The 21,487-nt window shown below is 51.0% G+C and overlaps 1 protein-coding gene across 4 annotated transcripts in view; it reads right to left on the bottom strand.

The window, feature by feature from the left end:
* Window positions 1-515: 515 nt before the first annotated feature.
* Window positions 516-21,487, bottom strand: part of LOC125627021 (excitatory amino acid transporter 1) — a 162,595-nt gene continuing 141,623 nt past the window's right edge. For all 4 annotated transcript variants that reach the window (XM_075123165.1, XM_075123166.1, XM_048830710.2 and 1 more), the window contains 4 exons: window positions 16,409-16,642; window positions 14,070-14,264; window positions 4,209-4,343; window positions 516-783 (listed from right to left, as the gene is read on the bottom strand). In XM_075123165.1, the coding sequence (XP_074979266.1) occupies window positions 588-783; window positions 4,209-4,343; window positions 14,070-14,264; window positions 16,409-16,642 (760 nt within the window). In that variant the 3' untranslated portion in view covers window positions 516-587. The remainder of the gene's footprint in view (window positions 784-4,208; window positions 4,344-14,069; window positions 14,265-16,408; window positions 16,643-21,487) is intronic.

Raw genomic sequence — 21,487 nt, forward strand, 5'->3', positions numbered from 1 at the left:
ACTTCACAAAAAAAATGCTGCTATATAGTGACAGGTAAGTACCATGGAAGCAACCAAATCCTAGTTGGTTACTGCAAAATACCAACTAATTCTAGGAGCCAGTTGCTGCCTATTGTCTTGGTCCTTAACCCTTCATATGCCAAGCATACAAAGAAAGGCAGATAAAAATTTGAAGAAAGATGCTAATGAAACACCTGGTGCCTCAGACAATGTCTAGAAGTGGGAGACAGAGGCTGCTCCAGTTTTCTGCCTCAAAGTGCAGAGGAGGAACAGTTACTAATCTAAACACTATCATCCTCCCACTCCTAGTCTAGTCCAGGGTGGGGAAGTGGACCACAAAGGCAGGACCTCTCAGTCCTGCTTCTCTTATATGAGGGTCACAATGAACATCTAACTGTCTCGGTAAAGAAAGGGTTAAATCTTTGTTTTCTCCGTAGCTTAGGTTTAAAAGAGGCAGGGCTGGGAGGCTGCATGGGGAAATGTGTGTAGGGGGAGGAGAGTTTGCTTCTGCTTGGCTCTTTCTCCATCCCCCGCCACTGAAAGTCTTGACCTTTTTAAAGGCTCAATCTGAACCCTGCTCCCTGGCGTCACATGATTGTCTCACTGCTGCGGTGCTTGTGGGTGTTCGCCTGGTAGATCAGGTGGTAGGGCTTCGCATTCTCCTCAATCACAGACTTCCCGAGCTCGCTGTCCTGTGCATCCAGCTCATGCCGAGACAGGTGCTCCACAATCCCAGCTCCCAGGGAGTCCCCCAGCACATTGGTGGTGGTTCTCAGACGGTCCCTGGAAAGCAGCAGAGAAGAGTGACCATGAAAAACAGGATGAGTCTTTCAGGGAAATGTCATCACTTTTTGGTACCAGAGCTAGCTGAAAACTGTCAGAATTTCAACAGAAAAAGGGACACATTTTCCACAAACATTTTCAGGGAAATGTTGCCCATTTTTCAAGCAGCTCTAGTGCCTGGTGCTTTAGACAAAGGGTCAAAATGAAATTTGTGCTGAAAATCTTCCTAAGGCAGATCTAGGCAGCTACGGAATGGCCCCCCCGACTTGGGACACCTGAAGTTCGGTTTGACTCAGAGAAGTGATTTTAAAAAGAGTCCTTCTTATTCAACTGATCTACCCCTGCCTCTCACTTCCGCCCGACACTTCCCTGGAATGTCAACAGGACCAGTACAGCTCCACCGGTTTCAAAGGGATTGCTCTCAGTTTACAACTGGTGTGAGAGGGAAATCAGGCTCTGTGCATTGCTCTCAGTTCTGCTGCCTTTAAGGGTCTCAAAAAACTTGTGACTGGTTTTCATCTGGCAGAGCCAGCTGGGCTGAGATAGAGTGAACTGCAGCCTGGCATTGACAGAACTTCCCATCACTTCACACTTGTGCAGTCCTGCTCCAAGCACCGGGGCCCCACAGCTCTCCTGGAGGGGTAATTTGGCCTGCAGAACCTTTTCTACTGGTGATGGTGGAACAGAGCCTGTCCCACAGGGCTCAGAGCTGGCAGCTGGCTTTGGATTCGGACTCACTGAAAGACAAACAAGGACACCCCCCACCCCACCAAGCTGTCTCTGAGCAGAACTGTGCTTTAAAATGAGCCTGAACAAAACCAACCAACCAAACTGCCCCCACCAAGAGTTTGACATAATATGATTGAAAATCATTTCCCACCAAATTGCTCTGGTTTCTTTGCCAGTAGCTGTTATGTCATCGTTCTACTTATTTATACACACACAAAAAGGTAATTGTGAAATAATTAAAGTGGCCACACACAAAACACACCTGACACAAAACCATGGAGTGAGGAGTGAAGCCACTGACTGGTACACTCCCTCTACACCCACTGGCACGGATGGGACTGTCACATCTACCCCAGAACCTTAATGCTGCCCTCAGGGATGGCAGCCACCTACCCCACGAGCACTGTTGCCAATAGGACCTGTTTCTTCACCGTTTCACCTTGAGCTCCTATTCTTCCAGTTCGGTTGACTGTGGGAGGCACATCTAGGCAGAAGTCATTTATCCTTGAACTTGCTCTGCTTACTTGTAATTCTTATGACCCCACACAAACCCCCTTCTTGGCCTCTGTGTTGGTGACAATCAGATTGTCCCTGCTGATCCTGGTGTGTACTCTACGATTGGGGTGGGCTAGGTGCCCCCACATTATGTAGGATGCACGCCTATCACAGTACCAGTTCAGGAATGAAAGGGATGAAAACTGATTCTTGACAAGCAGGGGCCCAGAGGGTGGATCGAGCCTGTGTCATGTTCTGACTTGAGTACACCTCGCTATAGAGATGACACTATATGTTACATATGTTGCAAAATGTGGGGGTAGGAGGATGGAATCCCTCTGGGTTAAGGCTGTGCCACGTGGCGTACGGTAATTGCGGTAATGAAAAGGTGTGTGTCTGTGGGTGGAGTAGAGGGCATGTACTGCTAGGTGCTTTAACTTTTCATTTCCTTGCCTTTGTGGTTTGTCAGGTAACTTGCATGTGTGGCAGCTGGAACTGGTTCCCAGCAGAGGGGTTCGTGCATGAATTGCCTCGGTTTTGGAATGTTTAAGCACTTGCATGACGTGAGTGGGCCAAGCGTTGTGTGAGGGCAGGGGTTCAGAGGGGACAGGGAGGGTGCTGGGCCTGTGCACGTAGGAGTGGGTGGAGCTTTGCTGGGGGATGACCCCCGAACTGTGCAAACACAGCTCTGAGGGCCTGCTACAGTCACCCTAGCACCAGCCTACGCCCTGCCTTGCTCTAACCCGACCCTGTGAAGCAGCGAGCAGAAAATGCTTCAGCACCAGTTAACTGAGTGAGTTATGAAAGGACCCAAGGAAAGGAACAGAAGCAGGCTGCTGCAGCATGACCTCTGGCCATGAGGGGGTGCTCAGGAGGCAGCTGATCCCTTATACGGTGTAATCATTTAAACACAACAGCCAACATCATTTCATCAGCTCCCTATTTTCCTTCGCCTTCCTCAGCCAACTCCAGGCCTGAGACCCTTCGCCAGCCTCCGTCCCCTGCTCTGTGTTGCAGGGGTGCACGTTCTGGCACTCACCCGTAGCCATTTGCCTGCAGCCCTGGTCAATTTTCTTCTTACCAACGCAATCCTAGACTTGGGAGCTGCTCTTTCAGTCTATTCCTGTGTTAATTTTTAATGCCCATAGTTAGCGTGACCCGCTTCAGTCTGCATCACAATGAACGCAGAATACACAAATATTGCTGCTGTCTGCCAGGGCCACACTCCAGCCCCGGTGGAACCGTCCCAAAAGTGGGGGGGCAGGAGCCCCGCTCCTTCCATTGCCCCGCCCCCGGCCATGCTGGAACCCGAAGCGGGCTGGGAGCCGTAGACCCTCCAACTGCCTGGTGTGAGGGGGCCGAGAGCAACCCCCGGTGCAGGTGGAGGGTTTGTGGCTCCCCACAGTTGCCTGCATGGCTATTACTCTGACCTGGCTCCGGCCAGGGGCTAGGGCCTCAGAGCCGCAGCCGGCCATTGTAAGAGCCGTGTGGCCAGGCAGCAATGAGGAGCCTCCACCTGCCCTGGGCTGGGGGCCCAGGAGCAAGGACATGGGCTGGGGGCTTCTCTTGGTCCCCCCCACCCCAATCAGGTGGAGTGTCAGTGGCATGGCACCCCCCGCTGCCCAGGCTCCTCAGCCGGGCTCCAGCTGGCAGCCTGGTCAGAGGGTGGGGCTTTAGGGGGAAGAAGAGGAGCAGGGTTGGAGGTGGGGGCAGGGCTAATCTGTCCACTTTCAAAAAGTGGGAGGATCATGGCCCCCTGGCCCTCCCTATTCTGGCGCCGATGCCACACTCCTGCCCCCAGGGAGCCCTGTGCCTCCTTGAGACACAATCCCTTCCCAAGCTCCCTGCGTGCAGTACTGCCCCAATGCAGGCCTGCACCTTTTGGGGACAAGCTGGCCCTGAAGGTCTAGGAAAAGTCTTTAGGACTTGGCCAGTTAGAGCAAATGGAGCCTACTCTGCTCAGTGACCCAGCTGCTCTGAACATGGTCACTTGTGCCTGGAGTCTCTGGGATATGTGCTGAGGAGCCCTGGCTGGACCCCACATGTAAAGGAGTAGGCTGCAAGCCTAGTGATACAAGGTGGTCCTAGAGCCTTCACTGTGCTGTTTGGACCAGGCACTGAGCACAGCAAACTCCCGCACATAGCAGGAAGGACCTGGCTCTGCAGCTGGAGCAGAGCTCGCCATTGTGTAGGGCACTTACAGAAACCAGTCCACCGCAATGATGAGGGTGATGTCCTCAGTTGGCAGCCCCACCGATGTCAGCACAATCATCATGGTCACCAGGCCTGCCTGGGGGATGCCTGCCGCTCCAATGCTGGCTGCAGTGGCAGTGATGCTGGGGAGGACAGGAAGCACAGTGATCAGCAGGAGAAAGAAAGGTGTGGGCCATGCCCTGCAAAGGGGCAGGTCTTCATTCAATCAGTGTACACTTCTGCTCCCGCTGAAGCCACCAAGATCTTTGCCTTTGGCATCAGTGGAGCAGGTTCAAGCCCTAAATTTGGTTCCACACTTATTTTTATTTTATTCTATTTTTTAATTGCATGAAAAAAAACTATATTAAAACGTTAAATCTGCAAAGTCACACACTGCAAAGGTAGGAAATGGCAGATCTCTGGTGGCCTGTGCAAACCTAGTGCTGCCACCTTGTGTCTAGGCATTATGGTACATTCCTTAATTCTATAACCATGCACTATGTTTCCACAGGACTGCACCTCATTCAGCACAAAGGACGGACAGTGCTCAGTGAAGGAGGCAGCTTGTTCAGTATTCCTCAGTCAGTTTGTAGCCCCTGCCTTATTTACTGCCACCATCCAAACCCTGCACTGCATGTGTGATGTGGAGTCTGTAACTACTTCTATGGGGAAAAAATATATAATACTAGAGGGTTCTTCACCTTAGTGGGCAAAGGTAGAAAAAAATCCAATGGCTGGAAGTTTCAGTTAGACAAACTCAAACTGGAAATAAGGAACAATTTTTAATATTGAGAGTAATTTACCATGGGAACAACTTACCAAGGAACGTAGTGGATTCTATTACTTGCAGTCTTTAAATCAAAATTGGACGTCTTTCTAAAGGATCTGCTCTTGTTAACCCAGAAGCTGTGGCCAGAATTATGGAGGAGGTCAGAACTGATGGGTAAAATGGACCCCTCTGGCTTTATGTCTATGAATCTATAAGATTAAAGAGCTCTCTGCGATCAGAAATCTTCTCACCGGGTAGGAACGTACAGACCGTGATCAAGTCACCTCTTACCCTTCTCTTCAATAAGCTAAATATATTGAGCTTCTTTAGGCTGTCACTGCAAGGCAGGTTCTACAGACCTTGAATCATTCTTGTAGCTCTGCTCTGAACCCTCTACAATTTTTCAACATCCTTTTTCAGGCATGGAGGCCAGAACTGGACACAGTGTCCAGTAAAGGTCTCATCAAGAACATAAGAACAACCATACTGGGTCAGACCAAAGGTCCATCTAGCCCAGTATCCTGTCTTCCAACAGTGGCCAATGCCAGGTGCCCCAGATGGAATGAACAGAACAGGTAATCATCAAGTGATCCATCCCCTATCGCCCATTCCCAGTCTTTGGTAACCAGAGGCTAGGGACACTACCCCTGCACATCCTGGCTAGTAGCCATTGATAGACCTATCCTTCATGAATTTATCTAGCTCGTTTTAGAACCCTGTTATAGCTTTGGCCTTCACAACGTCTTCTGGCAAAGAGTTCCACAGGTTGACTGTGCGTTGTGTGAAGAAATGCTTCCTTTTGTTTGTTTTAAACAGCTGACCCAGGCACACACAGCTTGGGCTAAGGAGCTGTTTAATTGCAGTGTAGACTTCTGGACCTGGGTTGGAGCACAGGGTCTAGGACCCTGCAGCCCCGCAGCAGTCTGGAGTCAGCTGGCACAGGCCAGCCCAGGGTGTCTAACTGCAGTGTAGACATACCCTTAGAAGGAAACTTTCCCAGATAATAGGGATGCAGATATCACAGCTTGTTTGGATGTATAAATGGGAACATGGGGTAGGAATAGGGAGATGGTAATATCTCTGCCTACAATACTGATGAATGAGGATAATCAGTGAGACAGTAATACCAGGGTACAAGATATATTGGAAGGACAGAACAGATCATGCTGGTGGGGGAGTGGCACTATATGTGAAAGAAAGCATTGAATCAAATGAAGTAAAAATTTTAAATGAACCAAATTGTACCATAGAATCTCTATGGATAGCAATCCATACTTGAATAATAAGAAAATAGCAGTAGGGACATATTACTGACCACCTGACCAGGATGGTGATAGTGACTGTGAAATGCTCAGGGAGATTAGAGAGGCTATAAAAACAAAAAAACTCAATAATAATGAGGGATTTCAACTATCCCCATATTGACAGTCACCTCAGGACGGGATGCCGAGATAAAGTTTCTTGACACCTTAAATGACTGCTTCTTGGAGCAGCTAGTCCTGGAACCCACAAGAGGAGAGGCAATTCTTCATTTAGTCCAAAATGGAGGACAGGATCTGGTCCAAGAGATGAATATAGCTGGACTGCTTGGTAATAGTGACCATAATATAACTGAATTTAACATCCCTGTGGCAGGGAAAACACCACGGCAGCCCAGCATGGTAGCATTTAATTTCAGAAAGGGGAACTACATGAAAATTAGGAAGTTTGTTAAACAGAAATTAAAAGGTACAGCACCAAAAGTGAAATCCCGGCAAGCTTCATGGAAACTTTTTAAAGACACTGTAACAGAGGCTCAACTCAAATGTATAGCCCAAATTAAAAAACATAGTAAGAGAATCAAAAAAAGAGCCACCGTGGCTAAACAACAAAGTAAGAGAAGCAGTGAGAGGCAAAAAGGCATCCTTTAAAAAGTGGAAGTTAAATCCTAGTGAGGAAAATAGAAAGGAGCATAAAGGCTGGCAAGCAAAGTGTAAAAATATAATTAGGAAGGCCAAAAAAGAATGTGAAGAACAGTTAGCCAAAGACTCAAAAACTAACAGCAAAATATTTTTAAGTACATCAGAAGCAGGAAGCCTGCTAAACAACCAGTGGGGCCCCTGGACGAACAAGACGCTAAAGGAGCACTCAAGGATGATAAGGCCATTTCAGAGAAACTGGTGTCCCTAGCCTCTGTTTGCCAGAAGCTGGGAATGGGCGACAGAGGATGGATTACTTGATGATTGCCTGTTCTGTTCATTCCCTCTGGGGCACCTGGCACAGGCCGCTGTCGTAAGACAGGAGACTGGGCTAGATGGACCGTTGGTCTGACCCGATGTGGCCGTTTGTATGTTCTATGGCAGAGGTAAGGAACCTTTTTTCTACCACGGACCACTGACCCACAGAAAACAATCAGTCGCGGGTCACATAATAGTAAAAAGCAAGGGTCTGAGCCAAAGCCCCCAGCCACGCCCCTTCCACCTCCCTGCCAGAGTCCTGTGGCCCCCACACCACCCCATGACCACCGGCCCCAAACCCCGCCCCACGCTAGCCTCCCAGCCCCAGAGGGGTGCCGGGAGGGCAGATGGCGTGGGCCCCAGCCCTGCCCAGGCCTGGAGCGCCTGGAAGTCAGGCAGCACACAGGCCTGCCTAGACCCAGAGTGCCAGGAGGGCAGGCGGGCAGCCCTCCGAGCTCTGGCTGGAGCACAGGGGGACTGGAGGAGCTGCACGCTGCACGGCAGTGAACAGGCGGGGAGAGGGCCTGGGCAGGGTGGAGTGTGGTCCACGCCTGGCTGTTTGGGGAGTCACAGCCTTCCCCAGCCTATGGGATACACGGGTTGGATGAAATTAAGCAACGGGCCAGATCCGGCCCACAGGCCATAGGTTCCCCACTCCTGTTCTATGGCATGGGGAAGCCAGAGGTGTCTAATGGCAGTGTAGACATACCTGAAAGGGTCTCAACTTTTAAGGCAGGCCCTGAAGGGAAGCAGTTTCATAGATTCATAGATACTAAGGTCAGAAGAGACCATTATGATCATCCAGTCCAACCTCCTGCACAATGCAGGCCACAGAATCTCACCCACCCACTCCTGAAATGAACCTCTCAACTATGTCTGAGCTATCGAAGTCCTCAAATTGTGGTTTAAAGATTTCAAGGAGCAGAGAATCCTCCAGCGAGTGACCCGTGCCCCATGCTACAGAGGAAGGTGAAAAACCTCCAGGGCCTCTTCCAATCTGCCCTGGAGGAAAATTCCTTCCCGACACCAAATATGGCTATCAGCTAAACCCTGAGCATATGGGCAACATTCACCAGCCAGATACCCAGGAAAGAATTTTCTATAGTAACTCAGATCCCACCTCATCTAACATCCCAGTTTCCCTGGCTTTGGGTTATGATTCCAGGGTGAGAAATGGCTCAGAAGGGACTTATGGACAGAGACTGGTCAGCAGCTGGAAAGATGTGTGATTATATAAACATGCAGCCTGTAGAGGGGCTGGAGCGATGACCTTTGGTGCGGAGTTCAAACTCCACGAAGTGCAGGACTGCTCAGGTCCTGGTGCTATTTCATCCCTTTCTACAGACAAGAGCCACAGCACAATCCACCCAAGCTGGGACTGAATGGAACAACCTAGCCTGGGGGAGTCAAACTCCCAGCCCCTGCTGTGGGGTGAAGAACCCTCCTGCAGCCTTTGAGGAAGGCAGGAGTTCTCCTATGCTCTGATCTAGTCCAGTGCCAGTTCACAGAGCCAGTGTCACCCAAAGAGGCAAGTAGTGCGAGCAATACATTCAGTGTATCACAAAGGTGCTCAAATCCCATCAGCCGCAAGCTCAACAGCTGGCCTCGGTCACCAGGCAGGCTCCTGCCATCCCCGTGGGCAGTGGCTGGTCAGGCATGCAGCACAGTGCACACTTGCAATGGCCATGAACGCAGGCTGCTTCCTGCATCCATACTCTGGTCTACTGTGTCCCAGCAGCAGTATGTGCCCTCCCCTGCACTTACCCATTTCAAAGGGAGATTTCAGGGCTCTGAGGGATGGAGCAGCCAGGAATGCCTAGGAATTCCGCCCCCGCTGGGACATTCAGTCATAACTGCAAAGTGTTCCCGTGAGTTTGCCTGTTCCAGCGCAGGCATGCTGGCTGCTTGCTTTGTAACTCGCCATCTAGCCGGGCACTCCAGGGCAGAGCTGAGATCTGGGGACCCTCAAGCTATAGTTTGGGCTTTTGGCCCCTTTCACAGGTAACATCAATCAGGGAAGTTCAGTTTACAACCTGCTCACCGAGTTCAGTGATTAGCGAACATTACTGCTGCAGAGACAAGGCGTGGGAAGGAATAGCTTTGATTGGATCAGCTTCTGCCGGGGAAAGAGACAAGCTTTTAAGCTGCACTGAGCTCTTCTTCAGGGCTGGCCCAGCTTGTCTCCTTCTCCAACAGAAGCTGGTCCAAGGAAAGATATATTCCAGGTGAGCCCTGAGTGGGCCTGACTGTTATAAAAAGCCAGTCAGCTGCGAACCAGCTGAGCAGCGAACAGCAGAGAGGCTAACAGAGGGAGTTCACCTGGGGAGAGCCCACTGAGGCTTACATCTTGCTGTCTTCTCTGAGTAGTTACTAAAATTCCTGAGGAAACTCATAGAAGGAAGGTAATATGGATGGTGAGTGTTCAGCTGTTGTGACCTGCACTGGATGTGCCATGTTTGTCTTTCTTCCACAGGACAGAAGCCACTTTGTCTGTACGAAGTGCAAGCTGGTCTCCATATTGGAAGAGAAGGTTCAAGGTCTGGAGCAACAGGTATAAGAGAAACTGCATAAGAGAAACTGCGTTGCATAAGAGAAACTGAAGAGTTCCTGGATAGATGTCAGGATATGCTTCTAAGGACACAACATTCTGAAGATTCAGCGCAGGTTGCGCAGCGGGGACAGACGGACGGTGAAGAAATTTGGCAGCATGTGACCTCCAGAAGAAGAAAGGGGAGCGTCCATGTACCAGCAACGCAGATACAGGTAAACAACCGTTTTCATGTTCTCCCCACAGCTACTAATGAAGAGAGTGGACTACGTCTGAGGGAAGGGAACAGAAGGAGACTCCGCCGATTGGAAAGCATGAGATGCACTGTCCTAGGGTTGGGGGTTCCACGACCACCACTCCCAAGAGAAGGAGAAGGGTGGTGGTGGTCGCGGACTCTCTCCTCAGGGGGACTGAGTCATCTATCTGCCGCCCCGACCGGGAAAACCGAGAAGTCTGCTGCTTGCCAGGAGCTAAGATTCGCGATGTGACGGAGAGACTGCCAAGACTCATCAAGCCCTCGGATCGCTACCCCTTTCTGCTTCTGCACGTGGGCACCAATGATACTGCCAAGAATGACCTTGAACGGATCACTGCAGACTACGTGGCTCTGGGAAGAAGGATAAAGGAGTTTGAGGTGCAAGTGGTCTTCTCGTCCATCCTCCCCGTGGAAGGAAAAGGCCCAGGTAGAGACCGACGAATCGTGGAAGTCAATGAATGGCTACGCAGGTGGTGTCAGAGAGAAGGCTTTGGATTCTTTGACCATGGGATGGTGTTCCAAGAAGGAGGAGTGCTAGGCAGAGACGGGCTCCATCTAACTAAGAGAGGGAAGAGCATCTTCGCAAGCAGGCTGGCTAACCTAGTGAAGTGGGCTTTAAACTAGGTTCACTGGGGGAAGGAGACCAAAGCCCTGAGGTAAGTGGGGACGTGGGATACCAGGAGGACGCACGAGCAGGAGGATGCGAGAGGGAAGGGCTCCTGCCTCATACTGAGAAAGAGGGACAATCAGCAAGTTATCTCAAGTGCCTATACACAAATGCAAGAAGCCTGGGACACAAGCAGGGAGAACTGAAAGTCTTGGCACAGTCAAGGAATTATAATGTGATTGGAATAACAGAGACTTGGTGGGATAACTCACATGACTGGAGTACTGTCATGGATGGATACAAACTGTTCAGGAAGGACAGGCAGAGCAGAAAAGGTGGGGGAGTTGCATTGTATGTATGAGAGCAGTATGACTGCTCAGAGCTCCGGTATGAAACTGCAGAAAAACCCGAGTGTCTCTGGGTTAAGTTTAGAAGTGTGAGCAACAAGGGTGATGTCGTGGTGGGAGTCTGCTATAGATCACCGGACCAGGGGGATGAGGTGGACGAGGCTTTCTTCTGGCAACTCACGGAAGTTACTAGATCGCAGGCCCTGGTTCTCATGGGAGACTTCAATCACCCTGATATCTGCTGGGAGAGCAATACCGCGGTGCACAGACAATCCAGGAAGTTTTTGGAAAGTGTAGAGGACAATTTCCTGGTGCAAGTGCTAGAGGAACCAACTAGGGGCAGAGCTCTCCTTGACCTGCTGCTCACAAACCAGGAAGAATTAGTAGGGAAAGCTAAAGTGGATGGGAACCTGGGAGGCAGTGACCATGAGATGGTCGAGTTCAGGATCCTGACAAAAGGAAGAAAGGAGAGCAGCAAAATACGGACCCTGGACTTCAGAAAAGCAGACTTTGACTCCCTCAGGGAACTGATGGGCAGGATCCCCTGGAAGAATAACACGAGGGGGAAAGGACTCCAGGAGAGCTGGCTGTATTTTAAAGAAGCCTTATTGAGGTTACAGGGACGAAACAGACTGATGTAGAGAAAGAATAGTAAATATAGCAGGTGACCAGCTTGGCTTAACAGTGAAATCTTTACTGATCTTGAACACAAAAAAGAAGCTTACAAGAAGTTGGGGATTGGTCCTGCTTTGAGCAGGGGGTTGGACTAGATGACCTCCTGAGGTCCCTTCCAACCCTGATATTCTATGATTCTATGATTGGACAAATGACCAGGGAAGAGTATAAAAATATTGCTCGGGCATGCAGGAGTGAAATCAGGAAGGCCAAATCACACCTGGAGTTGCAGCTAGCAAGAGATGTGAAGAGTAACAAGAAGGGTTTCTTCAGGTATGTTAGCAATAAGAAGAAAGTCAAGGAAAGTGTGGGCCCCTAACTGAATGAGGGAGGCAACCTAGTGACAGAGGATGTGGAAAAAGTGAATGTACTCAATGCTTTTTTTGCCTCTGTCTTCACGAACAAGGTCAGCTCCCAGACTACTGCACTGGACAGCACAGCATGGGGAGGAGGTGACCAGCCCTCTGTGGAGAAAGAAGTGGTTCAGGACTATTTAGAAAAGCTGGACGAGCACAAGTCCATGGGGCCGGATGCACTGCATCCGAGAGTGCTAAAGGAGTTGGCAGATGTGATTGCAGAGCCATTGGCCATTATCTTTGAAAACTCATGGCTATCGGTGGAGATCCCGGAAGACTGGAAAAACGTTAATGTAGTGCCCATCTTTAAAAAAGGGAAAAAGGAGGATCCTGGGAACTACAGGCCAGTCAGCCTCACCTCAGTCCCTGGTAAAATCATGGAGCAGGTCCTCAAGGAATCAATTCTGAAGCACTTAGAGGAGAGGAAAGTGATCAGGAACAGTCAGCATGGATTCACCAAGGGCAAGTTATGCCTGACTAATCTAATTGCCTTGTATGATGAAATAACTGGCTCTGTGGATGTGGGGAAAGCAGTGGATGGAGTTCCTTGACTTTAGCAAAGCTTTTGACACGGTCTCCCACAGTATTCTTGCCAGCAAGTTAAAGAAGTATGGGCTGGATGAATGGACTATAAGGTGGATAGAAAGCTGGCTTGATTGTCAGGCTCAACGGGTAGTGATCAATGGCTCCATGTCTAGTTGGCAGCCGGTATCAAGCCGAGTGCCCCAAGGGTTGGTCCTGGGGCCGGTTTTGTTCAATATCTTCATAAATGATCTGGAGGATGGCATGGATTGCACTCTCAGCAAGTTTGCAGATGACACTAAACTGGGAGGAGAGGTAGATATGCTGGAGGGAAGGGATAGGATACAGAGGGACCTGGAAAATTGAAGGTTTGGGCCAAAAGAAATCTGATGAGGTTCAACAAGGCCAAGTGCAAAGTCCTGCACTTAGGACGGAAGAATCCAATGCACCGCTACAGACTAGAGACCAAATGGCTAGGCAGCAGTTCTGCAGAAAACAATCTAGGGGTTATAGTGGAGGAGAAGCTGGATATGAGTCTACAGTGTGCCCTTGTTGCCAAGAAGGCCAATGGCATTTTGGGATGTATAAGTAGGAGCATTGCCAGCAGATCGAGGGACGTGATCGTTCCCCTCTATTCGGCATTGATGAGGCCTCATCTGGAGTACTGTGTCCAGTTTTGGGCCCCACACTACAAGAAGGATGTGGAAAAATTGGAAAGCATCCAGCGGAGGGCAACAAAAATGATTAGGGGACTGGAACACATGACTTATGAGGAGAGGCTGAAGGAACTGGCATTGTTTAGTCTGCGGAAAAGAAGAATGAGGGGGGATTTGATAGCTGCTTTCAACTACCTGAAAGGGGGTTCCAAAAAGGATGGCTCTAGACTGTTCTCAGTGGTAGCAGATGGCAGAACAAGGAGTAATGGTCTCAGGTTGCAGTGGGGGAGGTTTAGGTTGGATATTAGGAAAAACCTTTTCACTAGGAGGGTGGTGAAACACTGGAATGCGTTACCTAGGGAGGTGGTGGAATCTCCTTCCTTAGAGGTTTTTAAGATCAGGCTTGAAAAAGCCCTGGCTGGGATGATTTACCTGGGGATTGGTCCTCCTTTGAGCAGGGGGTTGGACTAGATGACCTCCTGAGGTCCCTTCCAACCCTGAGATTCTATGATTCTATGATATTCCCTCTCCCACCTTATCTCTGTAATAGCCTGGGACCAGCATGGTTGCAACAACACTGCAAACTGCGGTCATTGTCAGAGTCCCCTCCACCCTCAATCCCCCAACCCCCAACCTTTGCTGCTTGGCTCTCATGGGCTCATTTTGCTCACCATGGGGAGAGACTTCATGTACCCCAGTCTGAAAACCACAGCCTGATCTCTGGCCTGGGGCAGAACCGCCTCCCAGAACATGGCTGGCAAAAGTGGGGCCCTCTCTGAATTTGTTGTTTCCCCCTCTTCTCAGTCCCTTTTCAAAGCAGAACCGGTGCCTGATCCCTTTGGGGTCAGCCGTCAAGCCCTGCAAGACCCCCGATGCCTGACTCCCTCTGAATGGCACAGGTTCTTGGGCCCAGTCACCTGATTGTGATGATTTGCCCGAAGTCGAGCTCGTAGTTGTTGACTTGTGCGATGAAGATGGCTGCCAGGGCCTCGTATAGAGCTGTGCCATCCATGTTAATGGTCGCGCCTACGGGCAGAACGAACCTGGTGATGCGCTTGTCCACCCCGTTGTTGTCTTCCAAGCACCTGAACGTAATGGGGAGCGTTGCCGAGCTGAAAGGAAACCCCAAACACCATGAAAGAGCCACACCCAACCTCTGCACCAGGGAGGGGGCCCTGGCCGGAGGCGTTTTGTGACCCCACTCACTCAGCAATAGACCCTGAAGGCTACTGGAGCCTACGCTGGGGGGAAGGACCAAGGGCTTGGCCCCTGGCATGGTGCCTCCAAGAACCTCTGTATTGTAGAGTGAGGCAGAAAGGTGGAAAGGGACTTGCCCAAAGTGACATGGAGAGTTAAGCTCAGAGCCAAGAGCAGAACCCAGGTTTCCTGACTCCCAGAGCTCTAACCACCAGACCATGCTGCCTTCCTCTAGGAAATAGCAAAGGCCACGCACTCCAGCATGCTTGGCCCTTCCCTGGTTTGTTATTATCCCACATCCCTGCTTTCTTGCCCTGCAAGGTGTAGAGGGGGAGGTCAGAAGTGGCTGCTGGGAGTGAGTGCAGACTGAGTGGGTCTCTTGGTGGTATAGTGCACTTTGAAGCTGCCTGAGAGTGTCAGGACTCCCAGCCCTGCTGCTGGCTGGGAGTGACGGTGTCAGGCCAGGAGTGGGGCCTCACAGCAGGTTCCGCAGAAAGCTGTTTGTACTGCAGGAGGGTGGCACCATCTTGAGCTTCTTTGCACCAGTCTTAGACAAGGGTCTTGAGGCCCTTCTCCCCAATCACTGAAAGACTAGACAGCCTTGTCTGAGTGTGTATGTGTGAGTGTGTGAGAGCACATGTGAGTGCGCATGTGTGAGTGCGTGTGAGAGCGGGTGTGTGAGTGCATGTGAATGTGTGTGAGCATTTGTGTGTGTGACTGCGTGTCTGTGAGAGCGCATGTGTGTGTATGAGAGCACGCGTGAGCGTGTCTGTGAATGTGTGTGTGAGTGGCAGGCTGAGCAGTCTCCCCCAGGCCAGGCCAGTGGTATATGAGTTTGGGCCCTGAGCTCAGGCGTGCAGTCCAGGACCAGCGGCTAAGTCCCCACCATCTCCTCCCCAGACAGATATGTTCGCCTCCTTGGTGGCTGGCACATACACTAATGCACGTAGATGGAGGCAGCCTGCCCTCATGATCACAGCTCCAATCCAGGGCCAAAGAAGGCCATGGGACTTTGTTGGGCTTGGGACTGGGTTCTAGGGCAAGAAGCTGGGAATCCCACCCCACAGCCTTGCGGTGGCAAGAGTTCAGCACTCACTGAGAATAACGAGAGCTTCTGAGCATGTGTCCCATGATGTCTAATTAGCTCCCCAGCCCTCCCCCACAGGTAGGGTTGTCAACTTTCTAATTGCACAAAACCCTTCATCAGCAACACCCTTGCCACGCCCCTGCCCTGCCCCTCCCCTGAGGCCCCACACTCCACTCACTCTAGCCCTCCTCCCTCCATCGCTCGCTCTCCCGCACCCTCACTCACTTTCACTGGGCTGGGGCAGAGGGTTGAGCTGTGGGAGGGGGTACAGGCTCTGGGCTGGGGGTGTGGGCTCTGGGGTGGGGCCAGAAATGAGGGGTTCAGGGTGTGGGAGGGGGCTCTGGGCTGGGGCAGTGGGTTGGGGTGCAGGAAGGGGTGCAGGGTGCAGACTCCGGGAGGGAGGAAGGGGGTGGGAGTGGGTTCTGATCTGGGGCAGAGGGTTCGGGCTCCAGCTGGGCAGCGCTTACCTCAGGTGGCTCCCAGTCGGCGGCGCAGTGGGGCTAAGGCAGGCTCCCTGCCTGCCATGGCTCCATGCTGCTCCTGGAAGTGGCCGGCATGTCTGACCCCTGGCGGAGGCACAGCCAGGCAGTTCTGCACAGTGCACACTGCCCACATCCACAGGCGCCATCCCCACAGCTCCCACTGGTGTGGTTCCTGGCCAACGGGAGCTGCGGAGCTGGCGCTCGGGGCAAGGGCAGTGCACGGAGCTTCCCTGATCACCCCTGTGCCTAGGGGCTGCAGGGACATGCTGGCTGCTTCCAGGAGCTGCATGGAGCCAGGGCAGGCAGGGAGCCTGCCTTAGCCCCACTGTGCTGCTGACCAGATTTTTAACAGCCCGGTCAGCAGTGTTGACCGGAGCCGCCAGGGTCCTTTTTCGACTGGGAATTCCGGTTGAAAACCAGATGCCTGGCAACCCTGCCCACGGGTTGCTGTGCCCCTGCCCAGCGCAGTCTGCCTGGGGAAGCAGCATACCTTGAGGAGGTGCCCAGTGCGGTGATGAGGGCCTGCAGAAGGCCTGTGATGAACACCCATGGGTTCTTGTGGGTGACAATGAAGTACAGCAGCGGCAGGACACACAGGGAGTGTATGAGCAACCCCACGATGACGGTGAGCGTGTACATTCCCAGCTGGCCCCCCATCACTGCTAAGTCGTCCATCTCCAGAATCTTGCCAGCGATTAAGAATAGGATCCCGACTGGGGCGTACCTGTCACAGAACACAGGGACCAGGGCTTAGAACTGGCCTCCAGAATCGCACATAACTGCATCGGCTCTCCCACGCTGTACAGAGTCACAGGAGGTTGGGGCACCCAAAGACACAGGCCACGCATGAAGTCGCCAGACGGGGTTTTAGCTGCCCCCTCCTGGAAGCTGCAGGGACAGCAGAGAGCTGACCTGTGGATTCAAATGACCAAGCAATGTCTGTCTGTCAATGGCCTCAGTCCCCTGCTGGCTGCACAGGCTGGGGCACTGGGTGGGATTGCTCCTCCACTGAAATCCACCCCTCTGTGATGGCACTGGCCTCTGCATGACGGGCTCTCCAAATCCCTTTCTGTCCCCTCCCAGCCAGGCCCCTCCACCTGGAGGGCAGTATTAACTCAGGGCGAGGTACAGGCAGGAGCATCATGGAAACACTGGCTATGCAGATATTTTCATGTAAACCCTTCTTGAAATATCGGTGGGACTCAGGGGAGCAAATGTTGCTAGCAATGCTGAACTTGGGTCCAAGCAGAGAAGTAAAAGGAGAGGCTGGTCAGGAAACATTTTGTCTGAAGTATGTTTGCATCAGCCCTTACATCCTCTCCTGCGTTGGGACCTGCCCTCTCTGCTCCTCCATTCCCGTCTCACCCCACAGAACTTCCTAACTAGGGCTCCCAGCTCCGATCCCATCCCGCGAGTGCAGGGCTCCCAGCTCCGATCCCATCCCGTGAACACAGGGCTCCCAGCTCCCATCCTATCCTGGCAGCGCAGGGCTCCCGGCTCCGATATACCATTCTGAGAACGCAGGGCTCCCGGCTCTGATCCCATCCCGCAAGCGCAGGGCTCCCGCCTCCCATCCCATCCTGCAGGCGCAGAGCTCCCAGCTCTGATCCATCCTGTGGGTGCAGGGCTCTCATCCCACGAGCACAGGGCTCCCAGATCCCATTCCATGAGTACAGGGCTCTCAGCTCCCATCCATCCCGCGGGTGCAGAGCTCCCGGCTCTGATCCATCCAGTGAGTGCAGGGCTGCCTTTCAGCGGGAGGCGCCCTAGTGCTGAGATGGAGGCGGTCACAGGAAGGTAAAATTAGGGAAAGATAAAAGAGAACCATGCCTCCGTGGACACACCCTTCAGGTACTCAGGGTCCCACTCAGGACTCCCGGCTCCCAGTCAGAGCTCAGACTGTGGCTTTGAGGCTTACACTCGTGGCTCAGGGCTCACCCCTAGGGACTCCCATTCAAGTGTTCGTATTCAAGAGGCTCAGGGCTCACACTCAGCCACGTGGGAAGTTTGGAACAGTTCAGGCATCTTGGCTTTCCTCTGCCCCTCCAGGCCTCAGCGTGAAAGCACATTCCCAGCAGGAGGCAGCAGCTAGGGCTCCCCGGAGGCAGCCTGTCCTTGGGAGATTTGACCTGATTTGAATAATGTGCCAGACTTTTAGGGGCTTATCTGCCCCTGTGCCCCTTGGCAGCTCCCTTGACCATAGCTCTCCCCAACTCACCCTGGCCCTTGCATAGTAGAAATCTCCTGCAACTCAGGTTGCAGTCACTGAATGTGCCCTTTCCTTCAGCTGGGCATGCATGAGAGCAAAGCATTTAGAAGCCAAATAACTTTGATGTCAGTGATCAGAGGAGGGAGTTGTTGGTTCTAGCCCCGCATGAGCCAGGGACAGGGAGAACAGGCTCCTCACAAGCTGTACTCACTAGCTTGACTTGGTGCATTGCTGTTTAAGGAGGTGGCTCAGTGTTGCAGGTGCTGCAAGGAGCCTTCCCTTCTGAATCACTATGATGGTCCCAATGCAGTGGACAAGCGGCCATTTCCCAACAGACACCATCACAGAAAATAGTCTCAGCAGAGAGACCCGGCCTGCCAGTCCAGCACATTCCATCAGTTCATGGGAAAGGGAAAACGCCACATCCCACCCGTGACAGGAAACACTGTGCTATTAATCCTTCCATGCAAAGCCGTCATAGGACTGAACAGATGGTCAAACTGAGTCACACAGAGGTTATGTGCTTTGCCCAGCATCACAGAGTGACCCAGTGACAGAGAGGAAGATAAAAACCAGGAGTCCTGACTCCAGAGTTGGCTTTCGATCAACATTTTTAGTGGTCCATGAGTTTGGGGTTCTGAATTTTGTAAGACAGATCTGCCTCCTTCAATCTCCATTTTTCAACAGTCTGAGGGTCCCTTCCCCACAAAATACCCACCAGCCGAGGGTGCCCTGAGCTAGGAGCCAGGAGTGTCAGGAGTTCAAGGCTCAGAATCTCCAGTCAATACTGTCACCTATTCATAGCTTCCAAGGCCCAGAAGAGACCTTTGTGATCACCTAGTCTGAATTCCTGGATAGCACAGGCCAGAGACCTACCCCAGGAGAACTCCTAGAGTAGGCCCCTTAGAAAAAATCCAATCTTGATTTAAATATTGTTTATGATGGAGAATCCACCATGCCCCATAGTAAATTGTTCCAATGGTTAACTACTCTTACCATTAAAAATGTGTGCCTTATTTTCAATCTGAATTGGGCTATCTTCAATGTTCAGCCATTGGATAGTGTTAGATCTGTGCTTGGCTGAAAAGCCCATTATCAAATATTTGTTCCCCATGTAGGTATTTAGAGTGTAATTAACTTGCCCCTTAACCTTCTCTTTGTTATAATTGACTGAGCTCCTTGAGTCTATCACTACAAAGCATGTTTTCTAATCCTTTAGTCATTCTCATGGCTTTTCTCTGAACCCTCTCAAATGTACCAACATCCTTCTTGAATTGTGAGCACCAGAACTGGACACAGAATTCCAGCAACAGTCACACCAGGGCCAATACAGAAGTAAAATAACCTCTCTACTCCTACTTGAGATTTCCCTTGCTTATGCACCGAAGGATTGCATTAGACCTTTGGAGTGCGGTGTTGCACTGGGAGCTCATGTTCAGCTGATTGTCCACCTCTACCATGACCCCTGAATCTTTTTCAGAGTCACTGCTTCCCAGGATAGTGTTCCCCATCCTGGAAGTAGGGCCTCCATTCTTTGTTTCCAGATGTACACATGTATATTTTGCTGTATTAAAAGTATATTTTGCTTCCCAAGCAATCCAGATCTGACCTCTACCATATTTACCACTCCCACAATTTTTGTGTCATCCACAAACTTTATTATTGATGATTTGATGTCTTCTTTCAGATTATTGATAAAAATGTTAAGTAGCATAGGGCCAAGAACTGATCCCTGTGGGACCCCATTAGAAACACACCCACTCAATGATTCCCCATTTACAATGATATTTTGAGACCTATCAGTTAGTTAGTTTTTAATCCATTTAGTGTGCACTGTGTTAATTTTACAACCACCTAGATTTTTAATCAAAATGTCCTTTGTTAACCAATATGGCCTCTTCCTCGACAGGGGGATTGTGGCTTTTGGGGCAACTAGGGCTATGTTTACACTAGCACTTGTGTCGGTAAAACTTTGAGTCCGGGGTATGAAAAAACACCCCCTGACAGACATAAGTTTCACAGACAAAAGCGTCGGTGTGGGCTGCGCTATGTTGGCAGGAGACACTCTGCTGCCGACAGAGCTACTGCCACTCGTTGGGGTGGTTTAATTACGCTGGTGGGAGAGCAGCCACACAGGAGACCTTACAGCGGTGCCGCTGCAGCGATAGGGCTGTGCCCCTGTAAGGTCTGTAGTGTAGACACAGCCTCATAAAGTGGCCTTAATTCACAGTCATTCACTTTGTTCTGATTCAATTCTTCCTCCCAGCTGACTTGGCTCATAATTGTTTTCAGCTTTGTGAAACTGGCCCTTTTAAAGCACCAAGTATTGATATCACTGGACTCCATTCTGTTTGTACATTATAAATGTGATAAGTCATGATCACTTGTGCCTAAGCTACCATTCATTTTTAGTTCTGTGCTCAGTTCCTCTTTAGCTGTCAAGACAAGGTCTAATATAGACTTCCCCCATGTTGGATGCAACACTTTTTGAGTTCACAGCCCTTTTCGCTGGGCAAGGCTTCAGACCCCTACCTTAGGAAGACCGGTATCATCCCCCCATTTTACAGCTAACAGGACTCCTGGCAATTAGGAACAGATGCCAGATCTCTAATACCCAGATCCAAGATTCAGTCACTCCTCCTTTCAACTAGAGTCTGCTGAACCTATGCACTTGGCTCTCTGGCTGCAGCAACTGCTCTAACCACTCCTGTCCCAGGCTCAGAAACAGAACCCCGGAGTCCTGACACCCAGTATTCTACTGCTGTGTTGCAAGCAATGTATTGTCCACTGATAAAATGTGTGTCACACACCCCTCTATTGGCTGAGCCACACAGAGGATAACAGCCTACTACTGCTACCAGCAACACTTTTAGCTCAAGGGGCAAATATATATTAAATGCCCCAAAACTTCATTACTGCAGAGTTAAAGTTGCCCAGTGGTGCCTCCTGCCCTTCCAGAATGTGGACAGTGGCTAAACCAAAACCTCTGAAAATCAGAAAATACAAAGTTAAGGTACATGCCAGCCCTGCAATGCAACCTTAACTGTGCCAATTCTGGAGCTGGTAACAGCCACTGGGAATGGGTTAAAGGTTAACAAACTACCAAGGGAAGTGGTGGATTCTTCACCTCTTGATCTCCACAAATCCAGACTGATCACCCTTCTGGAGGGTGCTGTAGTCAGACACAAGTTATTAGTCTCAATACAGGAGTATCTGGATAAAAAGGCAGGACATTGACACAGGGCGATCTGGATTGCTTGGGAAGCTGGGCACAGGCAAACAATACATATTTTTAAAGTACCTACACGGGAACAGAAATTTGATACCAGAGCACTCTGCACTCTAGCAGAGAAAGGTCTA

This window comes from Caretta caretta, chromosome 25 (genome assembly GCF_965140235.1).
Source record: "Caretta caretta isolate rCarCar2 chromosome 25, rCarCar1.hap1, whole genome shotgun sequence".
NCBI classification, from domain to species: Eukaryota; Metazoa; Chordata; order Testudines; family Cheloniidae; genus Caretta; species Caretta caretta.